General features: G+C 42.4%; 1 protein-coding gene and 1 long non-coding RNA gene across 4 annotated transcripts in view; one reads left to right on the plus strand and one right to left on the minus strand.

The window, feature by feature from the left end:
- Nucleotides 1-27263, plus strand: part of LOC144587055 (uncharacterized) — a 663623-nt gene that overhangs the window by 488015 nt on the left and 148345 nt on the right. The window lies entirely within an intron of this gene.
- LOC110077314 (V-type proton ATPase subunit S1-like protein) overlaps nt 16722-27263 on the minus strand; it is a 41380-nt gene continuing 30838 nt past the window's right edge. For all 3 annotated transcript variants that reach the window (XM_020790217.3, XM_078386393.1, XM_078386392.1), the window contains exons 4-7: nt 26100-26332; nt 25593-25643; nt 24248-24491; nt 16722-18277 (exon numbers count right to left, since the gene is read on the minus strand). In XM_020790217.3, coding sequence (XP_020645876.2) covers nt 17975-18277; nt 24248-24491; nt 25593-25643; nt 26100-26332 — 831 coding nt within the window. In that variant the 3' untranslated portion in view covers nt 16722-17974. The remainder of the gene's footprint in view (nt 18278-24247; nt 24492-25592; nt 25644-26099; nt 26333-27263) is intronic.

The raw sequence follows: 27263 nt of genomic DNA on the forward strand, positions 1-27263 counted from the left end.
TCAAATATTTGAGAATTGCTATCCTATCACCCCACAATTTGCTTTTCTCAAGGCTAAACATGCCCAATTCTTTCAGCCTTTTCTCATAAGGCTTGGTTTTTTACAGTCTCCTGATTAGGCTTGTTGCCATCCTCTGAATTTGTTCCAATTTGTTAGCAACCTTCTTGAAGTGTGGTGTCCAGAACTGGACACAGTACTCAAGGTGAGCCTAACCCTTTAGCTCTTTCTTGTATGTCTAAACTCTGCTTTCAATTAAATCCACATTCCATCAGTCTTCTCCTGCCAGCATGGACAGTAGGAAGTTTGGACAGAAGGATTTCTACCTGAAAAATGCTGCTAGAGTCAAAGATTAAAAACACCCCTACCTGATGACCACCCATACAAGCCAGTTGTTCCTACATGCTACCCCAGCTGCTGCTTCCACAATAGGAAATGCAAACACAAATGCTATCCTCACTATGGGCAGAAGCCTATAGAGCAAGGTGCTAAGCAGACCATATTACAGAACCTTGGATAATTCTATATAAGCAACATAGGGGGTGATCAGGTGACCATATAGCCCACTGTTTGGTTCATTTTTGGTGCGTTTTGGTTTGCCCTGTTTTCTGGCGGCCACATGAGTTTTAAGCAAAGGCATTCCATCCTGTTCCTTTTGCGAGCTGTTCCATTCCTTTCTTGCGCAGCACTACAGCTGCAGTTTATTTGGCGTGATTGGGAGTGCTCCTGATTATCCCATTCTGAAGTCTCTCTGGTCGCTAATTTGTTCCCAAATTGAGCTGTGGGTGGCATTCTCTGCAGTGACAACCCTGTGAGCATACTCTGTTTCAAATTCATATTCCTGGCTAGCTCCATTCTCCATGATGCACCAACTCAACAGTGACCTTTTAAGGGATGGTTTATCACAACTCTATATTTTTCTCATGACTTGTCTCTATTTCTGCTCATTTTCACCAGTGTGATAAAAGTACTGGGCCAGGATGTGGGAAATCCAAGTTTAAACCTCTGAACCATGAAGCTTCCAGGTCATTCTAGCTCTGTGCAAGAATATGCACCTTGCTTTGGACAAGGAGAGGGCACCTAGCCCTGGACCTCTAAGAAGCAATGCAGTTGAAAAAGATGTTTGCAGAGGAACCCACACACACACCTGAGAAAGAATCTTGATTTTCCAATGCTTTTGTCCATATGTAGAGTCTCTATTCAGTAAGAGACTTCTCCTCTCCAGATTCATTGCCTTCCATGTGAGGTAAGCGATGGTGGGAGATGGAAAAGCTAAGCATTTCCCTGCTTGTGTGTTGAAAAAAGTAAAATCATCAAAAGAGCTTCTCTTTCAGCTTGATTCCTCACAGAGTCATTGTGAGGATATGTGAAGCAGAGAAGAGCCATGTCTACTACCTTGATCTCAGTTGAGGAATAAATGTGACTAATGAACAAAGAAACAAAAAACATCCAGTACAATTTCCCCATCTACTCAGAGCAATGGCCCTTGATAATGCATTCACAGTGTGAAACAGAATCTGGGCAGTGATAATGTAAATTTTGAACCCTTTCCACATCCAGATGTTCAGCAAAAGAATCTGACTGGGGTCGAGTGGCTTCTATCCTGAGTTGGCTTTGTTAATTCTTCCTGCCTTCAGTTATTACATAAAACTTTAGTTACAGATAACAGATGCACTGTGTTAGCAAAGGAAGAAGAAGAAGCATGGCCTTCAGCCAAGGGAACTATTATTCTTACCTGAAGTAGTGCTCTTGTGTTTCCCCGCTTTGTGTTTGCACATTTCAGCAAGGAGCTGCCTCCTCCTGATCTCAAAATGTGTGTGGCAGAACATTTAAGCACCTGCAGGAACAGAAGATGGCTGTCTGTTGTTCACAGGCTTTGTCTTGACACCGTTCTGTTATTAATTCAAAGTCAGAATCTACAGTGAAGAGGATGTGCTAGTCTTGAGTGGGTTAAGATGTTTAATGAGGGAGAAGATATGTATGGTTTTAAGATTGTGTTTTGTTTTTCATTAAGAATTCCAGTGGATTTATCACCATCTTTGCAAGGTGGTAACATTCCAGGTGCTCTTGAAATGGTGGAGGCTGATGCACAGATCATATTAAACAGTCATTTACAGAACTGCCTATCAAATCTGTACTGAGAGAGATGAAACTTGGACTGGCAAGTAACACACAAAAAGCAGAAAAAGGGAAAGGGGGTGAGGGAGCACATGATCCTTTAAAATATAACTGTCACAATAAACACACACACATACACACACAAATAAATAAATATTGTTTACTGGATTTATTTGTTTCCTTAACATCTGAGCTTCTAAGAAACTCAAGGAAATGTACATAGGTAGTCTTTTTTCCACTTTATCATCATGACTCTCTGAGGGAAGTCAGGCTGAAGTAGAGTGACTCATTCAAGGTCACCCAGGAAGTTTTATGGTTTACCACAGGTATGAACCTGGATCTCCCAGATCATATCTACTCTATCTTTCCCCAAGAGCCTCTCCAAGCAGCTTACAATACTAAACAACAGAAGATTATTTTTAAGAAGTAGAAATAATTAATAAACAGAATTACAGACAGCAACAGAATTAGGTCTACCCAAAGCACACCATAATCAAACCAGCCATCTTCAACAGGCATTGCTAAAAGATAATAAGGCATTGGGGGCAGGATTAATTCTCAAAAGGATATTTCATGATCTCATCTGAGAAGACTTTGCTCCTGAGCAGAAAAATTCTGTCTATTCATGAGACAGGGACACCTTTCCTTCCTCCAGACTCTGAAAGCTAGAGATGGGCACAAAATGGAAAATCAGTGGTTCATGATGGTTTGCGGTTAACCACGAATCCCAGAAAAATGAACCAGGGTTGGGCACTGCCTCTGAGCATGCACCTACCAGCCAGCTCTGGAAGCAAATCTGGGTGGTAGTCTGTTGAGGCCTGTTACTGCAAGTCAGTCATTTATTTATTTTTTTACAGTATGCTGTTTTGATCAATTCAGCCAAGAGTAAATGAAACCTTTTTCTTCTTTATTACCAGTGTTTCAGAGTGAATTATTGAGGCTGTAAGTGACAGTTGATGAAAATTAAGGGGTGGTCTACTCTGGGGCATCTTGAAGCTAATTCTGCTCTGTAAATCCCTGCACTTCTGCTGCACAGCTAGACGTTTTGAACCAAAATTCAAAACTCAGCAACACTGTCTACTCCTCAAGACTATCATTTGGAAAAACCATTTTTTTCTCTTGCTTTTTGTCTTGCTTCTACTTGCTAAAACATTTTAAGAAACTTCAGGGATGAATCAATTTTAATCCCACTGCATCACAACAGAAGTAATAAACATGAGGACAACAAAGTATTCCCACTCACCTTCCCTAGCTACTGGTATTCATAGGCTTCTGATAGTGGAATTAATATACAGTATAACCATTCTGATTACTAGCTGTTTATAGCTGTATCCTCCCACTCTGCTCCCACTCCTTGCACTTAGAGATATCTTGTCATTTTATGTAAGACTGGTGACTTCCTGAAACTGATGCTTAAGGCAATGTCAGTGTTCAAAATTCATTTCTACAGATGTCAGGAAAAGAAAGTGTTGTACTATGAAGTGACATTTTAATAATTAAGAGCAAAGCTCATCTAATGTTTCTATAAATCAACTGAGTGTAGCTACAACTTGAATTGCCAAGTGGCTGCAACATAAAAAGCAATATCATGTCCCCAGGAAAATAACATATTTGTATTTTCTGTGGGTGGCAAAAAAAGGATACAGCACAAGTTTTACCTCTTTCCTTTGTACTGGGTGGCAGGTGCATGCATTTAGCTAGTGACAATGAAAGGAAACCTTAGCTGTCATATAATAGCTGTTTGTGGTACAACTATCCACTTTTCCGGAAACTAAAGCACAAAATCAGTTGTATATTTTTATACAATTATCTGGATTTAGACTGAAATGGGTGGATGTCTTCCTGAATAATATAATAGGAACAATATGATCAATTTAAAATTGGATGGGATTACTCCATCTGAAAACTCAGGTTCACAGCTTAGGTGTATTCCTGGATTCACCTAAGTGTGAACAAACAGTTTTCAGCAGCTGTCAGAAGCACACTTGCATAGTTAGCACAGCTGTACCAACTGCAGCCATTCCTAGGGATGCCTGATCTGGCTGTGGTGATTCATGCCTCACGTACATCCCATCTCGATTACTGTACCATAATCAACAGTGTTCAGAAACTTCAGCTGGTCCAGAATGTTACAGTCAGTAACCTGGAGGTGGTCACAGAGAACATGTAACTCCCTCTGTAATAATTACTTCACCAGTTGCTGATCCATTTGCAGGCCCAATTCAAGATCCTGCCTTTGGCCTATAAAGCTCTATGATCCAGGCTCCCTCAAGAACTGTTATCTTTCCATATCAACCTTCTTGGGGCAGCCATAACTAGCAGTTTTGTCACCTGGGGCAATCAGTGCCCACCCACACATGGGCATCAACTTCCCACAAGAAAAAGGAAGATGATAATGCAATGTCCACAAAAAAGAAAGTTTATGCTTTCCTAAAAAAAGAAAAAGAAAAAAGAGCAGGGCCTGAAGATGTTGCTGTTTGTTCTTCTAAAATTCATCAGCAGATTGACCTCAGTGCCTTCTAAATTTTGGTGTTATTGGCCAAAGCCCCAGTAATTCCACCCTAGATGTAGTCCTACTTGCTGGCTTTCGAAGTCTTTAGAGGGGTCTTTCTCTTGGTTGTGCCACCCTCACAGATACATTTGGTGAGAAAGTGAGAGATGGTCTTGGTGGCTGTTCCCAGGTCATGCGCGCGCGCGCGCGCGCGCGCGCGCACGCACGCACACACACACACACACACACACACACACACACACACACACACACACACACACACACACACACACACTGTCCTTCCACCTTTCTTTTGAGGCAGGCTGAATTGGACAACTGAGAAAGGAATTAATATTGTGCTTTAATTGTCCATCTGGTTTCACCTTCCGTCATCAGAACAGGATGTGGCAGCTTTATATAGTGTAAACCTTCCTGAGAACATGGAATCTGGATCAGATGCATGCTCACTTTAGGCATCACAGCATTTTAGAAGAACACAATCTTACTTTCAGGTATGAATTTGTTGTGCCAGCTTTGCACAAATTGCTTCACTAGGAAACCTAATGAATATTCTGCTGTCTAAAACTTTATGTAAAATTAGTGTTGTAGGTCCAAAGGACATGTCTGCTTTATAGTAAGTTAAACAACCCCCTCCAAAATATGAACAGCTTTGCTTAATATGTATAGTTAACTTCAGTATTATCATTCATTGACTAATGTACATTTATTTTTATTAATTTATTTAGACTACTGTAATGCGCTCTACGTGGGGCTGCCTTTGAGATTGATGTGGAAACTTCAGATAGTACAAAATACGGTGGCCAGATTTCTTATGGGGATGAAAAGGTACCAACATATTTCCCCCACTCTGGCTGCCTTGCATTGGCTGCCCGTTCGTTTCCATGTTGATTTCAAAGTACTTACGATTACATATAAAGTCCTAAATGGTTTAGAACCTCAGTATCTGGCAGAGCGCCTTCTCCCACCCAGTTCTGCCACAGTCACTCATTCTAGCCAGGTCAGGCAGCGGAGGGGCCTAACGTCAAGGGAGGTCCGGAAGGAAAGAACAAGGAACTGGGCCTTCTCAGCAGTGGCCCCTGGCCTTTGGAACAACTTGCCAGTGGAGATCCACCTGGCTCTCTCTCTGGGTGTTTTCAGGAACAAACTTAAAACCTGACTATTTGGGCAGGCTCTTCCTCCTGCTGTATCTTAATTTCTTATATTTTCGCCATCTTGGATTTATAATATATGTTTTTGGTTTGATTGTTTTTAAATTTGTAAACCACCCAGAGTAGACCTTTGGTCTAGATGGGTGGGATAGAAATCCAATAAATAAAATAAAATAAATAAATAAATACTGTCTTTTCCCCCTGTGAGCTAAAAGTGCCACAATGGCTCTCCTCTCCATTTTTTTACTTTCCAAAATTTCTGAGACAGGCTGACAAAGAGGGACCAGGATCACACACTCCATTCCATAATTCAATGGGGACTTTAACCTGAATTCCTCAAGTCCCAGTTCTACACTTCAATCACTACACTACACAGTTTCCCCAGACCTGCTGCCATCTAGAGGTGCAAACGACACCCCAGCTAGCGAGCCCAGCACCCCTGGAGGGTACTAGGTTAGAGAAAGTTCCCCCACAAATGTCTCCTGCATACATCCTCCACCCGCCCAGTCCTAATAAAAGTGCCAGTCTTTATTAAGCTCTAACTATATAGGTTTTTCTGCCCAGGGCACTAAATAATTTCCACTGAGTGAAGAGCTCCTTTTGTATGTCACTGTCCTCTTTCTCTAATCCCTTCTCAAGTGTCACCCAGCCAGTCATCTCCTGGGATCTTCACAGGTTAGAAAGAGGGAAGGCTCCAGTGGTGTGGATGCATTCTAGGATGACACAATTATTAGCATTGTTTTCTCTCTCTCTTTTTAACCATCTGTATCCCTTGAGTCAGTACTCTGCTGCCTCTGAAAGATGAAGGCACTTCAAGGCGTCCCTGACCTGACCTCTCTCTGCAGAAGTACGCCTGAGGCGTGAGGTAGCTCCCCTGCTTTCCTTGCTTTGTCTTGTGAAAGGAGAATGGGAAATTATAACAATGCGGAAAGCAAAGGGCAAAAGTTGACCGATTGGAAAGTGGCTGTATGAGAAAAGAATTGCCAGCTGTGTTCATGCTTGTTAGTTTAAAATCTCTCCTGGTCAAAAGGAAAAGGAGGGGGGGGAGAGAGAAAACAGAACAGGAGTTGTGTACCTTATAAATAACTGCACTGCCTTTAATAACTGAAACATCAAAGGCTGAAACATTTCTTTCAGAATGCTCAAATATCACCGCCAAGGGCATAAAACGTCCAGTTAGAACCACACAGTAGAAATCAATAAATGGAAAAGACTTGTATTTTTATCCAGTCTGTGTAATTCAGAGAAACTAAGAGAAACAACTCATGTCAAAATCTACAAGGAACTAATTAAGGATGTAGTCCCTGGCCAAAAAAAAAAAAAAAAGTATTTTGCCTAAACTGAAGGGACAAGGAGATAAGAATAGGGTCTCTGAAAGCAAAAAGGCAGGAGTATGTAAGAAAGAAAAAAATAACGTATTGAGGAAATGCTTGGGTATAGGATGTAGGATCCTCTAAATCAATAAAACGCAAGCTATAAAAATGCAGTTAAAGATCCAAAGTTAAAATGTATGTGAAGGTTGGAGGCTGATATAACTATCTTAGAATCTGATTAAATGAAGAGTGGGATCATGGCCAAGCAGCAAAAGTCAGAACAGAGATGGCCTAAAGCAGCTTCTTTAAGAGATAATACACACACAGACACAGACACAGACACACACACACACACACACACACACAAAATTAAAATTGCCTTCCAGAAGTGTTGATTTTTCTCCATTCTCTTCTATGACATGAAACAGTGGATTTTAACAAAAGTTACAAGGGGGGGGGAGAGAGAAACATAAACACATCTGAAGGGTTGATTTATTGCAGTTTTCTAAAAAAAAAAAAAAAAAAAAATTGGATTGAGGAGATGACCAGTGAAGATGACCTGCTGAATTCAAAGACAGAATAGCCATGATGACATGGCTGGTAGGAAGTAGGAGAAGAAATACTATAGATGTTTCTTGTGTGAATGTCCAATAGCTCTCTAGACAGGGCTGCAGAGTCCTGAGGGAAATCTTTCCTGTTCCCCTGGAGAGTTCTTGCCAGTGACACTTGACAATACTGAGTTTGAAGGACAAAGCATTATAAGTCAACTTTCTATGTTCCTCTTTTTCCCAGCCGGCCAAGCTGGCTACAGGATTTGGGGACCTATAGTCCAAAAGGAACTGTCCCGGCCAGACTAGCACAAGATTGCACTTCCAGCACTTTTGAAGAGTTTTATTTAGTCATTTCACTTTCTGTATCAGGTGTTACTTTATTGCATCCCATCTGCTTTTTTGGCCAGATCTGAAAATTACTACTGTATAGTGAATAAAATGACCGGTGTTTTCTTATGTTACCTAAAGTGTGTATTTGAAGTAAGAGCACAGAAAGACTTTGCCTAAGCTTTATAATTAGTCACTTCCCGACATCCTGTAGGACAATGTAGTATGTAGTCAATTAATACCATGTCACAAGGCACAACTCTGCCACAACTTAACAAGTTGGCAACATCGTATGCCCCCACCCAGGCCATTCACAGGACCCAGTTTGTCACATAATTCATGGGAAGAGGATTTATTATTTGATAAGCACATGTGATACAACCACAACCATCACCACATCTTGCTCTCATTAATACTGACAGCCAAAGTCAACAGTGGTAAGAACATTTCATACGCTCTTACTCCTTATGGGACCACAATTTTCAATGCCAGTTCTGAGTGAGGCTAACTGGCTGGCAAGGTTGGGAACCTGCCTACTCTGTAGTAAGCTCAGTGCCAAAAGCTCTTGCTCTCTATTGCTGCTGCTCCAGTTCCTCACATTTGCCCCTGGCCTTCACATTACCCAACGATAGCAATGTGAAGGGTGGCAAGCATGGCCAGTTTGTCTGTTAGGTGTTTTCCTGGCAAGCAAGCTCACGATGATGGTGAGGAGGAAGTGCAGCCTCAGCTAAGAGAAGGACAGTGGTGGATGCGCAACGGTGGAAGGGATGGTTGATCAATATTCTCTCCGGATATGAAACTGAGGCATAAAACCTTTGGAGAATTATCCCATAGAGAACTATGCTAAGGCAGGGATGCTAAACCTCTACCAGCCCAAAGACTGAATGCCCTTTCAGAAACATTTTTCAGGTAGGAACTGCATTCCATTACTGAAAGGTCCAAAGGAAAAAGAGTGGGAACAAAATAATGGCATATTTAAGCTTGAATATCTTGCAAACTCAAAAGCCAGGAAGGCACTGGATGATGTTGTCATGTGAATGGAGGCATATGTACGTAACCCAAAGAAGGGCTAGATCTTGGCCCAAGAATTTAGGCTCCACAAAGCCTCTGGGAGCATTTTCTGAACATACAAAAATACTGTATTAAATGGTGAATTACATGGTGTAAATGGTGTAAAGTGCATTTAAGCACTTGTGCACCATGACTAATTCACTCTGTTGCAATGGATGGCGGGAAGAAGCTGATTCATCTTCACTCTCCCCAGATTGTTCTATGTCGGTGGCTCATCTTCACCAAGTAAATAAGTTTGGATTGATTCTGAGAAATTATGTGCATGTTCGTGTGGCTGCACAGATAATCTCTGCCCCTTTTCTCTTTTTCCCCCCTACTGTGTGAAAAGGTCCTATGAAACCTAAAAGCTGATTCAAGACCTGCTTTTTAATTTTAGTAGGTTTTTATTTTACCTAAAATTATAGCACAGAAAATGTTCCCAAGTGAGAAGTATTTGCAAATGGCCACAAGGGGGCTCTCCTGCACCATGTAAACAACCTTTTGTGAAGCTAGCATATGCAGAAGCTTTCATTGTTATTCCACCTGCATTTGGGTTTATAATTTTGGATACCATTGCCAGAATATTGCTTTAAATTGTCTCTCCAACAGCCCACCAGCAATGTGAAACCGTGCACATCTGTCATACCATATAAATAACTCAAACACTGCATTCCAATTATTTCCACATAAATTCCTATATAGGCATGTTATGTAATACTCTAAGCAGATTTACATCAGAACATGTTTGTCCCTCCTTCCTCTTTCCTCCCACTTTTATTGCAGGGGAAATTGGCCATAAAGGGTTCATTATCACTTCCTCAAGTGAGATGCCCCATTATCTCTCCAGCACTATATATAAACTGCTACTGGCAGATTCATGCAGAAGCCACACCATGTGTGCATTGCAGAGAGAAAGAGAAAAGAAAGACAGAGAGAGAGAGAGAGGAGGATGTGCCAGACTAGTTGCTTTACTTTGCAAATGAAGACAGACAGATAGATGAATAAATATTTGCACCTTTATTAATTTCCGAAACTTTCCTCTCACTCATGGCTACAAACAAAATTATTCCACTTATTCACTCATACTCCTCCAAGAACCTCCCAACTAGTACAGCCATCAACTACACTGGCTACACATTCTGAGTGTTACAATCCAAAAAAGTAAATTGCCCAAGTGCTGCTGCTGCTACTGCCACCACCACCACCACCACCACCACCACCTATTCCAGTAGCACCAAAGTCAAATGAGAAATGTACAGCTTTCGTGAATTTTTCTCTCTCTCATATCTGGTCAGTCAGTTCTCTTCATATCATTTTGTGGGGCATCCCCAGTTTGGCTATAGATTTTACTGACTGTCAGCCCTGGGGCCTTGGCAGTGTTCCCCACCTTCCACTGCAGCATTCATACCAGTGGCAGTCCAAGAGGAAACTTCAGAAGGGTTTATTGGAACTTGGAGGGGGAGTGAAGGCAATAAACGGTTGCAAAGAAAGCTCGTAACCCCAGTTCTTGTCACTAGTCCTATTCCATCAGTAGTGTCCTGTTCTTCCTTGGTTACAATCATCAGGGCACTGCTAGTCTTCCTGGCTAATCCAGTTCACTTCACTAGTCCCCTGCCTGAGGAACACTTTCTCCTCATAGATCAAACTTCTTCTCTGGCATGGCTACGTCCCAGAGGGGAGAGAGGATATGCCCTCACTGAGGACAGGTAAGGGATCCTTCTGCCTTCACTGCCTTGGTTCCTTTCATCTCTGGAGTTTGACAGTTGCCGGACTGCTTTCTTTGTCAGCATCTCTTCAAAGAGGTAACTGGTTCTCCCTCCTTTTTCTGTTCCTTCTTTTCCTTTCTTTCCCTTTCTCCCTGTCAAAACATCATGGTGGTGGGTTATATTCATATTAAACTGCTTCCCCTTTGGTGACTCTGAATTGGACCCACACCCCTCACCAAGGATCCTCTTTATAAACACAGTCCCACTTCTTTGGGACTTTTTCCTCAAGAGATTCCTCAGTCCAGTAGTTACCAGACTACTACAGTACTCTCTTTCATCCCCCACTTCTCATGTTCCAAGTCTGTTATGCCCCCTTTTACTTCAGCTGGTTCTGATGTTTCCCCAGGGTGGACTCTATCATTGAGGGTGAGGTATTTAATTGCCCCTGGGTCAACTTCTCACTTCTCAAGTCGAGGTTCCTCCTTCTTTCCTTTCTCCTGATCTCCACTTACTGTTTTGACTGCCAGGGTTTCATCTTTTCTATTTCCCTTCTCTCCTCAGAGACATCTTCCCTTTCTCTGGACAAATGCATCTCGTCAGAGACCTCCCGGTCTGCCTGCTTCTCTTCTCCTTTTACGTCTGCCTGGCCCCCAGGTGGCAAAGACTTCTTTTAATTCCCAGGTGTAGGTCAGTTTCCAACAATTTCCAGGTATCATCCCCCAGCTCCCAGAACTGACAGGACTATCTTATTCACTCTTTGTGTTCTCATATCTCTGCTTCAGTTGTGTTCTGTGTCCCCGGTGCCTTGCAGTCCTTTGACAATTCTCATAATAAGTAGAGTCGGCTCCATGATCGTCTGGGCTGGAGTGCGACAGCATCCACAACCCTGTCTTCTTCACAGTGATGTACTTGAATTCCAGTCCTGAGGAGACACAGCCAACTAAAGCAAAAATAAGGCGCAACATACTTGGCTTGGATAGCTCCTTCCCACCATGAGGTAATATTTATTGGGCCTGGAGATATGGGACAAATGAATGGCCAGCAGCAATACTTAGCACAAGGAAATGGTGCACTTCAGGAAGGTGAAAGCCTGTGCAGGATGACCAGAGGGCATGTATGCTGAAAAGGAGGATGAAATCTGCATAACATTGCATATATGAATTTATATGTAAAATGAAAAAGCATTTGAAAAATTGAAACAGAATTTCAGTACATCTCTTCCACAGAGGAACACTGTAATCAAGTGATCTGTGTGCCTGCGATGTTGCTATTCAAATAAATGGTCATTGTGGATTAGAAACTTTAAGGTTGTTGATCTTATGGTTGTTGTGGGTTTTTCGGGCTCAGAACACAGCCAAAGAGTCCAAAAAAACCACAACAACAATTAGATCCCGGCCGTGAAAGCCTTCGTGAATACGTTGTTGATCTTCCTTCTATGTAGTTCATCTTTAAATCAGCCTTGGAGCAGACTTCAAACTGAGGCCACCATCAAAAAGAGCATTGTCCTCCCCAAAAAAAGACATATGGCCACCCTTTGTGAATGGTTTCTATCCTCAGCACTTTCATCTGTTCCCTGAGATTTTCAGAACAAATGAACAGAAACAAGATCCAGCCCTGCCATGCTGGATCAGACCGAAGGTTCTCTCATCCGCCATTTTGTCTGCAAAGCAACCAACCAGCTGCCTGTAGAAGGCCCAGAAGTAAGACATGGGTGCAACAGTACTAGCATTCCCAGTCTGAATCATCCCATGCTATGAAATTTCAGAGTTAAAAACCTAAGACAAGGAGTAGACCCTCGCAATGTCAACAGGAGTGGAAGGAAAGTGTTAGGAATGGAGATGAAACTGAAGCTGGCTCTGAGCCAGGTAAATTTCAAAACAGGCCCAAGTGGAATCTGGGTAAATGGGCTGGGACGATATAGGGAAGCAGCTAACCTGGTGAAATGGCAACCCAAAGACAGGGTGAAAACATTTTGTGTGCATGCTGCTGCTGTTGCTCCCATTCTTGTTGCTGTCACATTCTTTGTGGCTTCACTTATAGCACTCACAATAGAATGGACGTTTCCTCCACCACCATCCCAGACCTATGCAACTAATAGGACTTATGGGATGCTCACTGCCAATCCATGGGGAGTTCTTCAAGGCCATTCACTGCTCTTGCCAGGACTGGTGCAATAAGACAGTTCACAAGATGTCACATCCCACTCCCTGTCTTATTCCAAATGGCACAGAAACATAGAATCGCAAAGCTAGAAGGGATATCACTTAGATATCCCTTCTAGCTTTACAGTTCTGGTAGTCAAAAATTCCTTTGTTGCTGTTTGAAACAATTGTACACAGAAGGCAGGCTTGCTCCAAGATAGCCTCCTATATCCTTCATGGTTAACATGCCACTTCTCTAGGAAAAACAAACCCAATTCATCCAAGCATTTCTCATCAGGTTCCCATATATTCTACTGTCTTCTGTCAGACTCCTCTGGAAACATTCCAGCATCTTGATATCCTTCTTAAAATGTGGTGCCCAGAGGTGGAAATAGTCTGATCAAAGCAGCCCCTGACTGGGACAACAGTGGTTGCACATACTTAGGGTTGATTCACCCCAATGCATGCACTCACCAATTCTCTCCTCAGAATCTTTTTTTTTCCCACTGCTCCTTGGTTTTTTGTAAGTGATATTACAGAACCACATCATATGTATAACCTTCCAGGTGGGTCTTGGTGCCAAGTGTGAAAGGATGATGTTAGTGCTAAGGCTTCAGTTTAAAGCTACCTCACGCAACAACATTTTAAAACATTTTCTTCTTGCTGCATAGATCTGTATCCACACCTAGACACCTGAGATTTCAATCAACAACCAAAGATCTGGCAACTAATATAAGAACTAATATAATTATCACTCTGTGATAGAGTAACGTATGTGACACCAGAACATTTTCAGCCTGCCCATTGTTGCTACACAGGTGATGGTCACTGTTACGGTAGCTTGGAAGCCACCTGTCCGTCATTGCTGTTGCGGCATGTCATCTGCCAATAGCGTGACGGAAGGTGGGACATAAGGGGTGGAGCCAATGTATATAAGGGGAGTGAATGGGTGTGAGTGTTTCAGATAGGGACAGATAGGGTCTTGATAGGGACCAGATAGGGACTGGTTAGGGACCGGTTAGGGTGTTAGAGTTTGTTTCTATTGTGAAGAACTGTGCTATATAGTGAGGGTCTGTGAAAGAGTGTGTGAGTGATACTTTATTATAGTGATTGCCTTATTATTTGAGTTATTAAAGTGATTTACCATTCCTTTCGTTGTAACCAATAAAATCAAGTTTTTAGTTTCAAAATAATTTATTAGTCTGAAGAGTCTTTTGAGGGAATGGTTGGTGGCAGCGTGAATAGAGTGAGTGTGTGAGAGTGAACTGGCACCTCCTTTGTGACATGTGAGGAGGCTGTCACAGTCACCATGGGAACTAAGGTGCCTCAAGTATTGCAACATAGACTTCTACTCATTCCTTTACTTATTGAGGGGGCCTCTTAGAGCATTTGCCAGCCTTGGGGCTCCTGAAGTAGAATCCCAACCAATAGTCAATGGAAGGGATGGGGTTTTTTTTTTCTCCTTCTGGGATGCAGACCTTAATCTGGTGAGAGGGTTTGAGTATGACAGAGAAGCTGTGAGCGAAGCCATGGGGAAGCTGGACTTTGTTATGAGTCTGGATTCCTAGCAGGATGATACTGTACTTTGAAGTCTACATCTCATCTTGATCACAGGGAAATCCCAGGGGAATGGATTTGAAGGTGGCTCCACCACTTCATCTCCTTCCCCACTGCAGATTCCATGTTTTTGGAATACATCTCCCAGAATTCTCAGACTTGCACTCCAAAAGGACAATCTGCACTTGTCTAATAGAAATGCTGCAGTCAGACAGATAGAGCCAAATGTGTCATCCTTGTTCAATTACTATTATGCTGAAAGGAAGAACAGCCATGATGATGGTGACGAAAAGATAAATGCCATTGTCCCCAATCATGTACTTATATTATTTATGTGTTGGATCACAGCCACAGTACCCTAAGACTGCAGGTGTGCTTCAAGATTTCCTCAATTGTCAATCCATTTCTTTATAAATGTAAGTCCACTTCATACTTATTACGAAGGAAGCTGTTGCCCATTGAGTGTATTCTGTTGTCAGCAATGTAAGGCTGCAATGCTATCCACATATATTAGTGACTGAGCTCCATTGGACTCAACAGGATTTGGTTCTGTGTAAAGACACAGCTAATAGCCAATGTAGTGTAGAGGATAGAGTGACAAACTAGGACTCAGGAGACATGGGTTCAAGGCACCCAATGTGATGCCTTGTGGTAGCAAATTCTACAGGCAGGAAATACTTCCTTTTATCTCTCCTGAATTTTCCCCCATTTCAGCTTCAATGGATTACCCTTGAGTATAGTATTAGGAGGAATTGACTCTTCTCCTTATCCACTTTCTCCACATAATAAAGAAATTCATACACTTATCACGTCTCCACTTAAGGCCTGTCCAGAAAGGGGCATTTGGAGTGGTCTGGTTTGTGATGGACAGGTCTGTTTGCTCTCTTGAGAGATCCTTATGTTCACACTGAAAATGTTTATGATCCCATAAGAAGGGCCCACACAGGTCTTTAGACTGTTGGTTTACTCATGAGCAAGGAGAGAGCAACAAAAGCAGTGGAAGACAGCAGCACTGCAATGGAAAAACTGGGGTGACGATTGGGGAGATGGAAGGGCGTTAACTCCCCTTTTCCCACATTTATCCTCAGCTGGGGCTCCTCTACCTTGTGGGGGTGGACCCATGAAGGTGACTAACCCCCCTTCCCCACCTTTCCCTGACACCATTGTTGAGTGGGCAGCTATGGCTTGCTTGCTTGCTTCCTTGCTTGCTTTCTCTTATTAAATAAAGTAAGTGGCAAATCTAAATAGCAACCTAGCACAGTACTAGAATTTCATTGTGTCCCTAGGACATTTCATTAGGGACATTAAAAAAAATACAAAAATAGAGGGGGGGAGTTTCCCCGTTCTCCCTTTTAATGTCACAACCCATCTAATATGTCACAGAGTTGTCTCCTCAGTTAACACTGCACATACGTAGCTCCATTGGGGGTGAGAACTAGCTATCCATACAGGCTACACAGTGGGAGCAGGCTAAATTGTACAACAAAACAAAAACGAGAAGCCTCTAGCCTCTAAGTAAAAACACATGTGGTTCACATCACACCATACCAACAATGACCCAGATAGTGACCTATACACCCTGGACAGGCTTTTTTCCCTGAGGTTGACTTTTCCTAAGGTCACGAGGCCCCCAATGTTACACTACCCCTTTCAGCATTTGGGTTACCATTTTCTATGCCTTTCCTATCATTTTTAGGTGCCACTATTACTGAAAAAATGATAATAACTAAGGAGGATTATATTATGCATCTGGTTTTTTAAATACATTCTCCAATGAGATGTGTGTCCAGAGTAAAATTTTACCTCTAGTCCAAGATCTTTTGCTGGCCAAAAAAGTCCCACCGGAGTAGCAACACACAACGGAGTTGCTTATGAAAGTGTTGCTATTTCACAACCTGTGATCTCCACTGAGGAACACTAACTTCTACTTGCACAACGAGGTCCTATACATCTCCCTGTACAAGTAATGGAAACATCACAACTTTCATACAATCGTCCGGTGTATGAGAGTTTGAGACCCTAGGATCTTGACCCCTCCATCTTTGGAAAAAAAAACTGAAAAGCTTTCCATCACTGGACTATTGGTACAGTTGCACATATGAAGAATGTTTATTCAGCTTTTCAAAGACCTAATTATCCAACGTGAGGTGCAAAGGTTTGTAAATTGGCAGCGAAGACAAGAGCTTTCCTTCTGCAGTATCAGAGGCAATCTTTGCTAACTTATTTCTTCCTCCCTGCTGGGATCTTTTTCTTTTATCTTCTACGTAGTGACACATTTTCAAATTAATGCCAACAGAGAGATATCTTTTGATTGTTTATCAGAGAAGTCATGTAGTAAAAAACAGTTAGCTAAATATGAGAAGAACAGAACATCAAATAGAAAGTGCTTATAACTTCACTGAGATACAACAACAGTGGGAACTAGCTCGGCACTGAGGGCTCCCTTGGAAAAAAGCATCACAAGATATGAGATCCACAGCAAATCTGCATCACTTATTGAGATGTAACTGACACAATTTGCATAATGTCTTAAGAAGTACACTGGATGCTGGCTACCCAACATACTGGGTTTCTGTAATGTAAACAGATACTGTCATGTGGGTGTTTTCACATTGATTGATCATCCATGAACATTCTCTTTCTTACACCACAGTTGCAGCCATTTATATGAGGCAGAAAGGGAGATGCTCATTCACGTGCTTAGAACAGAGGTGGGAAGCTTGCTGTTCATGGGCCCCTCCTAGACCACACCAGATCCTTCCTCCATTTAAAAAAAAATCAACTTAAAAAATGAGAGAACTGCTGTTCCTGGGAGCCTCTAAAGTGACTTCCCCCATCCACCATTTGGTAGAAAATACTGATTTTTGAAGCTGAACAGAGTTGATCTTCAGACCAGAAATGACTTTCCAAACACATCCAGGTTGATCTGGTCCTTGGGATCAGAAAAAAATGGACACTGGCTGGCTCAAATCAAGTGCAACTGGTTCATTCATTCCCAGGATTGGTAGTTTTCCATCAACTGAAAATCTGTTTTTATCGATCTCTGTTAATAGCATAGGCCAATTAATCTTAAACACAACTGTGGTTCAGAGTCCTCCAGTGTATGACGAAAAAAAGACTGCAACCTTCAGCAAGCAATGTTTGCAGAATGTTGACCCAAATTACACTTTCATTGGGCATCTTCAGTTGCAGCATTTTATTTTCATTTAGAGGCTATGTCTTGGCAGTTATCTATATGTGAGTCCCATTTTGTTACATGAACATTCAGAGGAACAGGACCATACCATGTTAGTACCATTACTCTAAAATGCTCCTAGCTATGAGACAATCATTTTTTAATACATGCTCTTGACTTGGCTGCAGCTGGTGTTCTTTTGACGGGCATTTGAGTTTCTGAGAAATTAGGACACACGGCTGTAGCACTTCCATGTTTCTCTCACAGTCATGAGGACCAGAAAGCTGAGATGCTCAAAAGTCTAACAAGAGTCCACAGGATGTGAAAGTCCCTCAGGAGATGTTTGCTGTTTCATCTTGGAAAAAAACAAAGACAGTGACTAAATATAGATTTTGGAGTACTGTTGGGTTCTCAGTTCATAAGCTTCAATCCCATTATTTCTCAGGGGCTCTTTTTCATCCACTGTATCAATATCTTTCATCTGTGGGAAATAAGCAGGAGAAGCTTTGCATTCGTAATGCCTGTCTAGGGACTTCAAGTGTATCAGCATGTGGAGAGCATAGGCGAGGACAAGAAGCAGTATCAGAGACATAACCAGGCCCATGAGAATGGCTGGAGGGAAAAGGGAGGCACAGTCTTCCGCATAAGCAAACTGCCCGTCTTCAATGTTAAATCCTTGAATCTGTTAAGAGAATTAAAAAAGGGAGAATTAAAACAGGCTTCCACTCCTGGCTGAAGGCATTTAATTATTTTTCCCACCATTGCTAATTGCAGTTTTTCTTAATCTCTGTGGTTATAAAGTCAGTTTTACTCTCTTTTTTTAGCTGGCTGTATTTTGTAGTTGCATGTTACCAAGGAAACACATAACCTAGGGATGGAGACCATTTGCCCACCCTCCCCCCAGATAATGCTGAATTACAAGTCCTATCATGCCTCACCACTGACAATGCTGCCTAGGACGGATGGGAGTTGCATTCCAGCAGCCACTGGTGGGCCACATGTTTCTTGGCCCTGGCATAACGAACTGATGTGCTGAGACGTACGCTTTTGATGGAGATGCAAACATACCGATTTTCAGGACTGACTGGCACTGATGCTCATAGATATCCATAAACTGCAGGTTCAATATACAAACTCTGGCAACTTCTAATGCTTAACTTTAAACAGAAGGATAAGCATAATGGTTCTGAGTTCTTATCCAGATCCAATTTTAATCTGAGTTGAAGAAAACCTTTTCCCCTCCCTGCTGAAGCTTCTTTGGTGCCCTTGGGAACTATGTTTTACAGGGCAGCTAATACATGGCCCAGAAGGGAGGACAAGGAAGAGAGCTGGAGAAAGGGAGAAGGCTCAAGATCTCTTTTTCCTCTAAGCACTCAGATGTCTCCACCACTGGAGCAGTCACTGGAATAGGAGAGGCCAAGCGGGAGACAAGAGGACCTCAGCAATAAGGATAGCCTGGCAGTAACTGTTAAGAAAAGAGTTTTGGTGAGATCATAACCATGGTGGTGTTTAGACAACCTGAGACAGGCTGTTTTAAATATAATTAGAACTCCTGATGAAACATAACATTTTAAACATTTTACTAGAGACAGAGATCTCACGTGTTGCAATAATTTTAGGTGCACTGAATTCACAGGAAAAGCAAAGTGTGCTGCTTATATATACTGCCCTATAGCACTTAAAGCACTCTCTGAGCATCTTACAATTTAATTATGCAGGCTACACAGTGCTCCTCCTCCCCCAGCAAGCTGGGTACACAGTTTACTGACCTTAGAAGGGATGGAAGGCTGAGTCAACCTTGAACCAGCTGTCTGAGCCCATCGGGATCAAACTCAGATCATTAGCAGAGTCTTGACTACAGATTAGCCATCCTTCAGTCTCGAGAGACTATGGTAACGTGCTTGGCACAGCGTCTAGTGTGGCTGAGAAGGCCAATTTGAGAGTGACAATCCCTTCCACACTGAAGACAAATATAGTCTGTCCCCTGTCCAGCTCCCTGATTTTGCTGGTTTCAGGACTGCCTCTTTGCCTTGGCCTGCTGAACAAGTGTCTCTTCAAAAAGGGAGAGGCCATGCTGCACTGCCTGCCTCCAGGGTGAATGCTCAGATGTCAAGGTTTCCCATCTGTTGAGGTCCATTCCTAAGGCCTTCAGATCCCACTTGCAGATATCTTTGTATCACAGCTGTGGTCTCCCTCTGGGGCGATTTCCCTGCACTAATTCACCATATAGGAGATAGTCTTGACTACAGTCCTGCAGTTTAACCCCTCTGCCATGAGGCTCAAAAGAACAATCTACTGAGCAAGTCTTACAACCAGGATAGGGAACTTTTTGCCATCCAGATGCTTCAGAACATCTCTCGTAATTCCTTACTGTGGGTTACAGTGTCCATGGCTTCCAGTACAGTAGTTGTAACCCACACTGTTTGGATAGCTGTGGCCATATCCTACATCATATGCAGATGCTAGGAGACAAATCTCCTCAACTCCCTCTGTGTTACGGATTGATTCCTGTGTTCTGATTATCACCTGTGACACAGCCCTTTGTATTAGTTTATGCTGCAGTACAGACATCATCCAGTTCTCCTTCAATCCACTGATCCAAGAAGAAGAATGCAATGCAAAACATAATTCTTTGTGCCGGCTGTATCCTGCCCACAGACTTTCCTACTCCTTCCCAGGAGGACAGCCACAAATTTCTACTGCCTGCGCCATACCTAGAGATGGGGAAGTCCTACCAAGCTCCCCTTTTATTTGAATTCTGAAAAATATCGGGTAATTTCTCCATGAGGGGTCCTTTTGTCTTCTCAAGGACAGAAAGAATTACACCTCAAATGGGCCATCACAATTATTTATCCTGGCTCACTGTTATCCAAGCAACAGTGAAGGAATAAGGGTGCACAACCTTCACTCAATGCTCACTTGTTTACCTAGCAATGCTGCTAATGCCACCACCTCCACTATCTGAAACATAAGTAAAGAGAAGGTGGTAGCATGGTGGTAGAGAAAATCCAAGAGGGCTTTGAGAGACTGCAAGGACTTGAGGAAATGGTCCAGTTGTAAGCTAAGAATTGTTCTCCAGCTCAGCTTCACTTTTGCTTGTGATCGAATTTTAAAACTTCCCAATAAACCTGGCTCAGGAGAACTTCACCATCTCTAGTCACTTGCTGAGCCCCTGGCAGAGATTAGACAACCATGAAGTGACAACCTTGCACAAACCACACCTGCAACTCCTGGGTAGTTTGCTGATGTCCCCCACAAACTGGTGGGCTGAAAGGGTTTTTTAATGGATTGTTGTTCTCCATTGTTTTTAAATATGTTTTTAGCATTGATTTTATTTACAGCTTTTAATACAAGACTTGTTTAATTATTTTAAAATATTAGTATACTTAAAATATCGTCTTTTTTAATAATTTAAGCCTCCTTGGGTCCTTTAAAGGAGAAAGGCGAGATAAAAATATTTTAAATCAACACATAAATTGAGTAATTGTGCATAACACAAGAGCAGTGTTTCCCTTTATATCTGGAGTAAAATCAGGCCTTATCCTTAACATTTTAAGAAAGAAGCAGTCAGAGAATCCTAGAAGAGACACTGGGAGCAGATGGAGACGACACTGCTCTTTATCTGAGGAACAAAAGGTTAGATAATCTCTACTGGATGTTATGCACCACCGGACTGTGAGATTGCTCTTCCATTGAGCCTGGAAGGAGCATGAACCTCATCAGCCAGTCGCAGAGAAGAAATGCCCAAGGACAGATCATTCTTACAAAAAGAAAACTAGGAATCAATGTTGTGGAAAGACAAGAATTGCCAACTCAGGCTGGCATGGGATCATGGTCCGACTCAGTTGGAGAACACTGAACTAAGGAAAGCTGCCTTAGCCTATTTGCTGAAGAAGCAGAAGCAGAGGGTGGCTGTTCAACTGACTGGTCAGCCTGAGCCAAGGTGGAGAACTCATGGCACTCCAAATGTTGCTGGACTCCAGCTCCCCAAAAACTATTGGCCAATAGTTAAGGGGGACGAGAGCTGCAAATAACACAGAGCTTGAACTATTCCTGCTTAAATTATTATTTATTATTATTATTTATTTATTTAATTTATATGCTGCCCACACTACCCAAAGGTCTCTGGGCGGCTTACAACATTTAAAATACAATAAAAATTCAGAACAATTAAAATGCAATTAAAAATATATATATAAATATCAGGACCCATAGTTGATATTATTTCAATTAAAAGCTTTCTGGAACAGGAAGGTTTTGACCTGGTGCCGAAATGTCATCAGCGTCGGCACCGGACGAATCTCAGTCGGGAGGGCATTCCATAGACTGGGGGCAGCTGTTGAAAAGACCCTTTGTCTACAAACCATCCTTCTTACCTCCTTGAGGGATGGCTCTTTCAAAAGGGCCCCCTTTCATTTTTACTGGCTGAAATACAACAGTAAGTCAGAAATAGAGTAGGCCTGTTGAAACTATGGAACCTACAAAGGAGTTGACTCACCAAATCCCCACTGATTGAATAGGTCTACTCTAGTGGTGCCTTATATTGGCTTTCAGCCATTGAAACATACAAATATAGATTGCTATGTAGATTCCTACCATGGGAATGACTGATGGGTAACCAAGAGAAGAAATGGCTTCCCACACACAGGAGTTGCCACCTAACTCCTCACAGCCTACTAGGATGAACAGTAGGTGATAGATGCCTGCCTAGATTCCAGCAGTCACCAGTTAAAAAAAAACCCAACAACCTCAGGTCAGAACGCGCAGCTATTACAAATTGCCACTGCACATTCCAGCTGCAACTTCCAATGAACAAGAACAGCTTGCTCTGCATAACTCAATAACAATTACTTTGTCTTGGATAAACTGCTTGCTTTAGAGTGAGCCACTGCCCTTCCTTTCTCCCCTCATACTGCTAAGGAGATAAGAGTCAGTAACAAGTATTACGGCCTCACCTTGGTTGACCTCAGCAACTAACCTGAAGTGTGATCTTGACACTGAACTGTGGAGGTTACACATACAGTAAATACCTCGAATTGGTCAATAAAATGAAGATTAAATCTACTAGGCATGCACAAAACATGCAACTGCCACTAAAAATAGTAGCACTCATCTAGTTCTTCCTCCTCTCATTGTAACGTCTGGTTATACACTACAATGTCAGCAGTCATACAGTCCGCACATAGGCAAAAGAACCAATAACCAATTATAGGCCTGTCGCCAATGTTTCTTTCCTTAGTAAAGTGGTAGAAAGGGTGGTGACTGACCAGCTTCAGGCCCTTCTGGATGAAACCAACACCCTGGATCAATTTCAGTCTGGCTTCAAGCCATGCCACGCTATGGAAATGGTATTGGTCCCCCTGTTTGATGACCTCCTCAGGGAGGCCAACAGGGGCAAAATGTCTCTGTTGGTCCTTCTCGATATCTCAGCCACCTTCAATACCGTCGACCATGGTATCCTCCTAGGGAGGCTCTCTGAGCTGGGAATTAGTGGTCTGGCATTAGCCTGGCTCCGATCCTTCTTAGAGGACCATCCCCAGAGATTACAGCTTGGGGACAGTGTATCGCCTCCAGGGAATCTCAATTGTGGGGTTTTGCGGGGCTCAATTATCTCCCCAATGCTGTTTAATATCTACATGAGGCCTCTGGGTTAGGTCATCGCGGGCTGTGGGGCTTTGTGTCATCAGTATGCTGATGATACCCAGCTCTACATCTCCTTTTTCCCTACAACAGTGGATTCTGTTTTGTCCCTTCAGCGCTGTCTGGATGTCGTACTGAGATGGATGCAGGTGAATGGTCTGAGGCTGAACCCAGACAAGACAGAGGTCCTGAGGGTGGGTGGCCCAGACATTGGTGGTTTGGGAAACTCCCTCACTTTTTGGGGGGTGACTCTCACCACGAAGACTAAGGTTCGCAGCTTGGGGTACATCTTGATCCAGCACTTATCATGGAAACCCAGGTAGCATCAGCGGTCCGCACCGTCTACTTCCATCTTTGTCGGATCACCCAGCTGCGTCTCTATCTAGATGTCAGGGCCCTCACCACTCTGGCCCATGCGCTTGTATTCTCAAGATTAGATCATTGTAATGCACTCTACCTTTGAGACTGATGCGGAAGCTTCAAATGGTGCAGAATGTGGCAGCCAGATTTCTTACTGGGGTGAGAAAACATCAACATATCTCCCCCACTCAGGCGGCCTTGGATTGGCTAGCTGTTCATTAATGATGACATATAAAGCCCTAAACAGTTTAGGACCTTAATATCTGGCAGAATGCTTTCTCCCACCTAGATCTACCCGTATCACTCGCTCTAGCCAGGAGGGGCGGCTGAGGGGCCTAATGCCGAGGGAGGCCCGAAGAGAAAGAACAAGAAAGTGGGGCTTCTCGGCAGTGAACAATTGGCTATGAAACAATCTCCCCCAGAAATTTGTCTGGCTCCTTTGCTGGGCATTTTTAAGAGCCAACTTAAGACCTACAGTAAAAAACAAAAACATGAGACGGTCTACTTTCTTCCTGGCTCAAATCCTACTCCTTTACTTATAGCTGGAAATCCCTGTAATCAGGTTTTAGCAGACCATTAAGCTTTCTTATTGCCAATGCCAAGAGGTTTCTCTGTCTAGATATCTGACAGGTTCACTCAGTCCACTCCATACCTGAAAGTCAATAAAAGTGACTTCCCAGAGCTTGGCTGCATCATTTGCAGAGCTAGGCGTCAACAGTGCATCATATCTCTGCAAGTTGCTCACATGTTCACAGTGATAGGAGTAGATCGCTGGAGCGTGTATTCGTGTTGCATTGAACGTTGCTTGTACAGAATGGTTGTAAATGAGCTGGATTCGATGTAAGGTAAACCAGTTTTGAATGGACAGCTTGTAGTAACTGTTTGTCAGCATAAATCTAGGCAGGAAACACCAGGAAAAGAACAACAATGGCTGCAACAAATCATACCACACCATTGCACCACTTTTTACCAAGGAGACTCACCAAATGCATTTTATCATTGCATGGGATTCCCTCCATAACCCTGGGAGCATTAACTCACCATTAACTCTGAAGCACAGTCTCCTGCAAACAGCAGTATGAAAAATTGTTGATTTTCCATGTTTTGCTTTTAGACAATGAAGTTAATCTACTGGGCAGGGAATGCTGGGACTCAGGCCAGGTGCCTGCTTTGCTCCAATATAGGAGTGCTCTTCATCCATTCACAATCTCCTAGTCTAGTCTAATTTGTAACAAAGGGGGGAAAGAGTGAGCTTAGGAGCTTGCACTCAGGATTAATTGTGATAAAACTGAAAATAAATGGCATAATAAATTATGAAAAATGTGTTTAATGACCAAAGCCATGTAGCTTTATAGCTGTAAGCTAGAAACTGTTAGAAATGCTCATGTCCCAGAATACTCTTATCAGGCTGAAGTGAGCCTACAGTACAACTGAGCAATCCATGCTGATATGCTACGTAGATTTGATACTAATATTTTCTTAAACTCTCAGAAAATCAAGTGGTAAGCCACCAATTCCAAGGATATGACTAATGAAAATTAAGCCAGATTCACTGCAATGGGGCAGGCACATTCTTACCTCTCTTATAGACAAGAACAAATGTTATATCTGGGTGGATCCTACTCCAGATCCTCCATTCTAAAGTTTCATTTGTATGTTTGTTTGTAAATGTCACAGCGGTATCTTCTTTCATCATGGGACTATGTAAGCGGACTTTATTATTTGCACCTACCTTGGCAAACGGTTCTAGTTGGATTTAATACAGCATGTTTGCTGATGCAGCAAAGTAACAATAAAGTCTTCTTGTGGCACCTTAAAAACTAAGATATTTTATTTGGGATGAGTGTCAAATGTGCAATAATGTTTGTTTGTCTTTAAGATACCACAAGACTCATTGTTTTTGTTGCAACAGACTAACACAGTTATCCCCCTGGAAAATGTCTGCAGGGGGAAACACACACATAGCCAGACACACAATGCATATCAGAAAACATTACCTGATAATAAATCCTTTCAGATTGTCAATGTCACCGAAATTGAGTGAAAGCCTAGAAGGGGGGAAAAAAGCTGAATGCCATATTCAATCAAAAATATTTTTATAAAGAATAAAGATAGCTTAATTTACATCCTTCAAGCTATCTCAGTTGCCTAATGTAACACTGCGATTTTTCATAATTTTCTGTGCCTTAACCCCCCTACATTCTTCAACCTCTCCCCAGTCCTCAGACCGCCCCATAAATCTGTTTCTCTTATCTCTTGGGTTTGTATGAAATTTTCAGGTCAGATGAACTGGCAGATTTATCTATCTCCCAGAAGCCGGACAGCGAATGCTTTATTAACTTTTTCACTTGAGCAGTCTGAATACTTGTGAAATACTTCAAGCGATCAGATTTGCTCAGCCAAACACTGTCAGAAACTTCACACTATATACAATATAGATTTGTCTACATCTACTTCCATTTTGTACTAAGCCTTAGCAACTCTCTATAATAAGATAATCTTACATTGCATTTTCTTCACTGCAGTTTGAATCAGCAACATCTACAGTTGCGTGCACACCAAATGTCTTGTCTGTTAGGTCCAGCTGGGTGTGATTCTGAAATTTAATCATGATTCTTCTGGCCCAGAAAAGAATACAGGGGCTTCCATTGACGGTGACATTAAGTGGGCTGTAGTGACTGTGGATGACAGATTCTCTCTCCGAATTCTCTTTGCTGCTTACGTTGTAATTCACAATCTACATGTAACCAAGTAAGACAGAGGAATTACAGTTCCAGCTTTCCAGGCAGAACAATCAACCTAAGCAGTGGAAATATACCATCAATCTTTGAATCTTTAAATCAAACTCAGTCTGAGTTATTTCAGCGCAAAGGCCAGAATCCAACTGGTAGTCCCAAACAAAAGAGACCATTGAATCGATGAGATTTGGATGTAATGAAAAGGGTACCATGAATAAAGGACAGTCAGTACTGTGTAATAGTAATGCCAAAATAATAATTTTCAGATAAGCTTTTGATATGTAAAACCACCAGTTCCACCAACCTGGCCATGGGGAGACATACTCAGTGCCCATTATTAGTAAGGAGACAAATGTTTTAGATTCAGTGATTTCTACAGTGCCTTCTCTAGATAACATTCTTATTCCAAACCAACTACAGTGGGGTCTTGACTTGAGAACTTAATCCGTATTGGAAGGCAGTTCTCAAGTCAAAAAGTTCTCAGGTCAAATCTGCATTTCCCATAGGAATGCATTGAAAACCATTTGATCCGTATCTGCTTTTTTCCGTCCATAGAAACTAATGGGAGGCTGCTATTCCGCCTTCGACCACTAGAGGGGGATATTTTGTTTCTTTTTTTCTTACGTCAAGAAAGGTTCAGGGAAGGCGGGGAAAATACAGTCCAGGCAGTACAGTACCAGGCAGTCCGAAGACTGTCTCCCAATCCACTCTCTAAACGCTGGGAGGAGTGAGGAAGCAGACAGGCACCCTTTTCACTGGCCAACAGTTAACTGAAAGTTCAAATTTTGCACCTTCCCTGCCTCCCACGTGGGTTTTTTTCAGTTCTTAACTCAAATCTAAGTTCGTAAATCAAGTCAATATTTTCCTATGAGAGTGGTTCTTAAGTCAAAATGTTCTTAACTCAAGCCGTTCTTAAGTCAAGACCCCACT

This window comes from Pogona vitticeps, chromosome 2 (assembly GCF_051106095.1).
Source record: "Pogona vitticeps strain Pit_001003342236 chromosome 2, PviZW2.1, whole genome shotgun sequence".
NCBI lineage: Eukaryota > Metazoa > Chordata > Lepidosauria > Squamata > Agamidae > Pogona > Pogona vitticeps.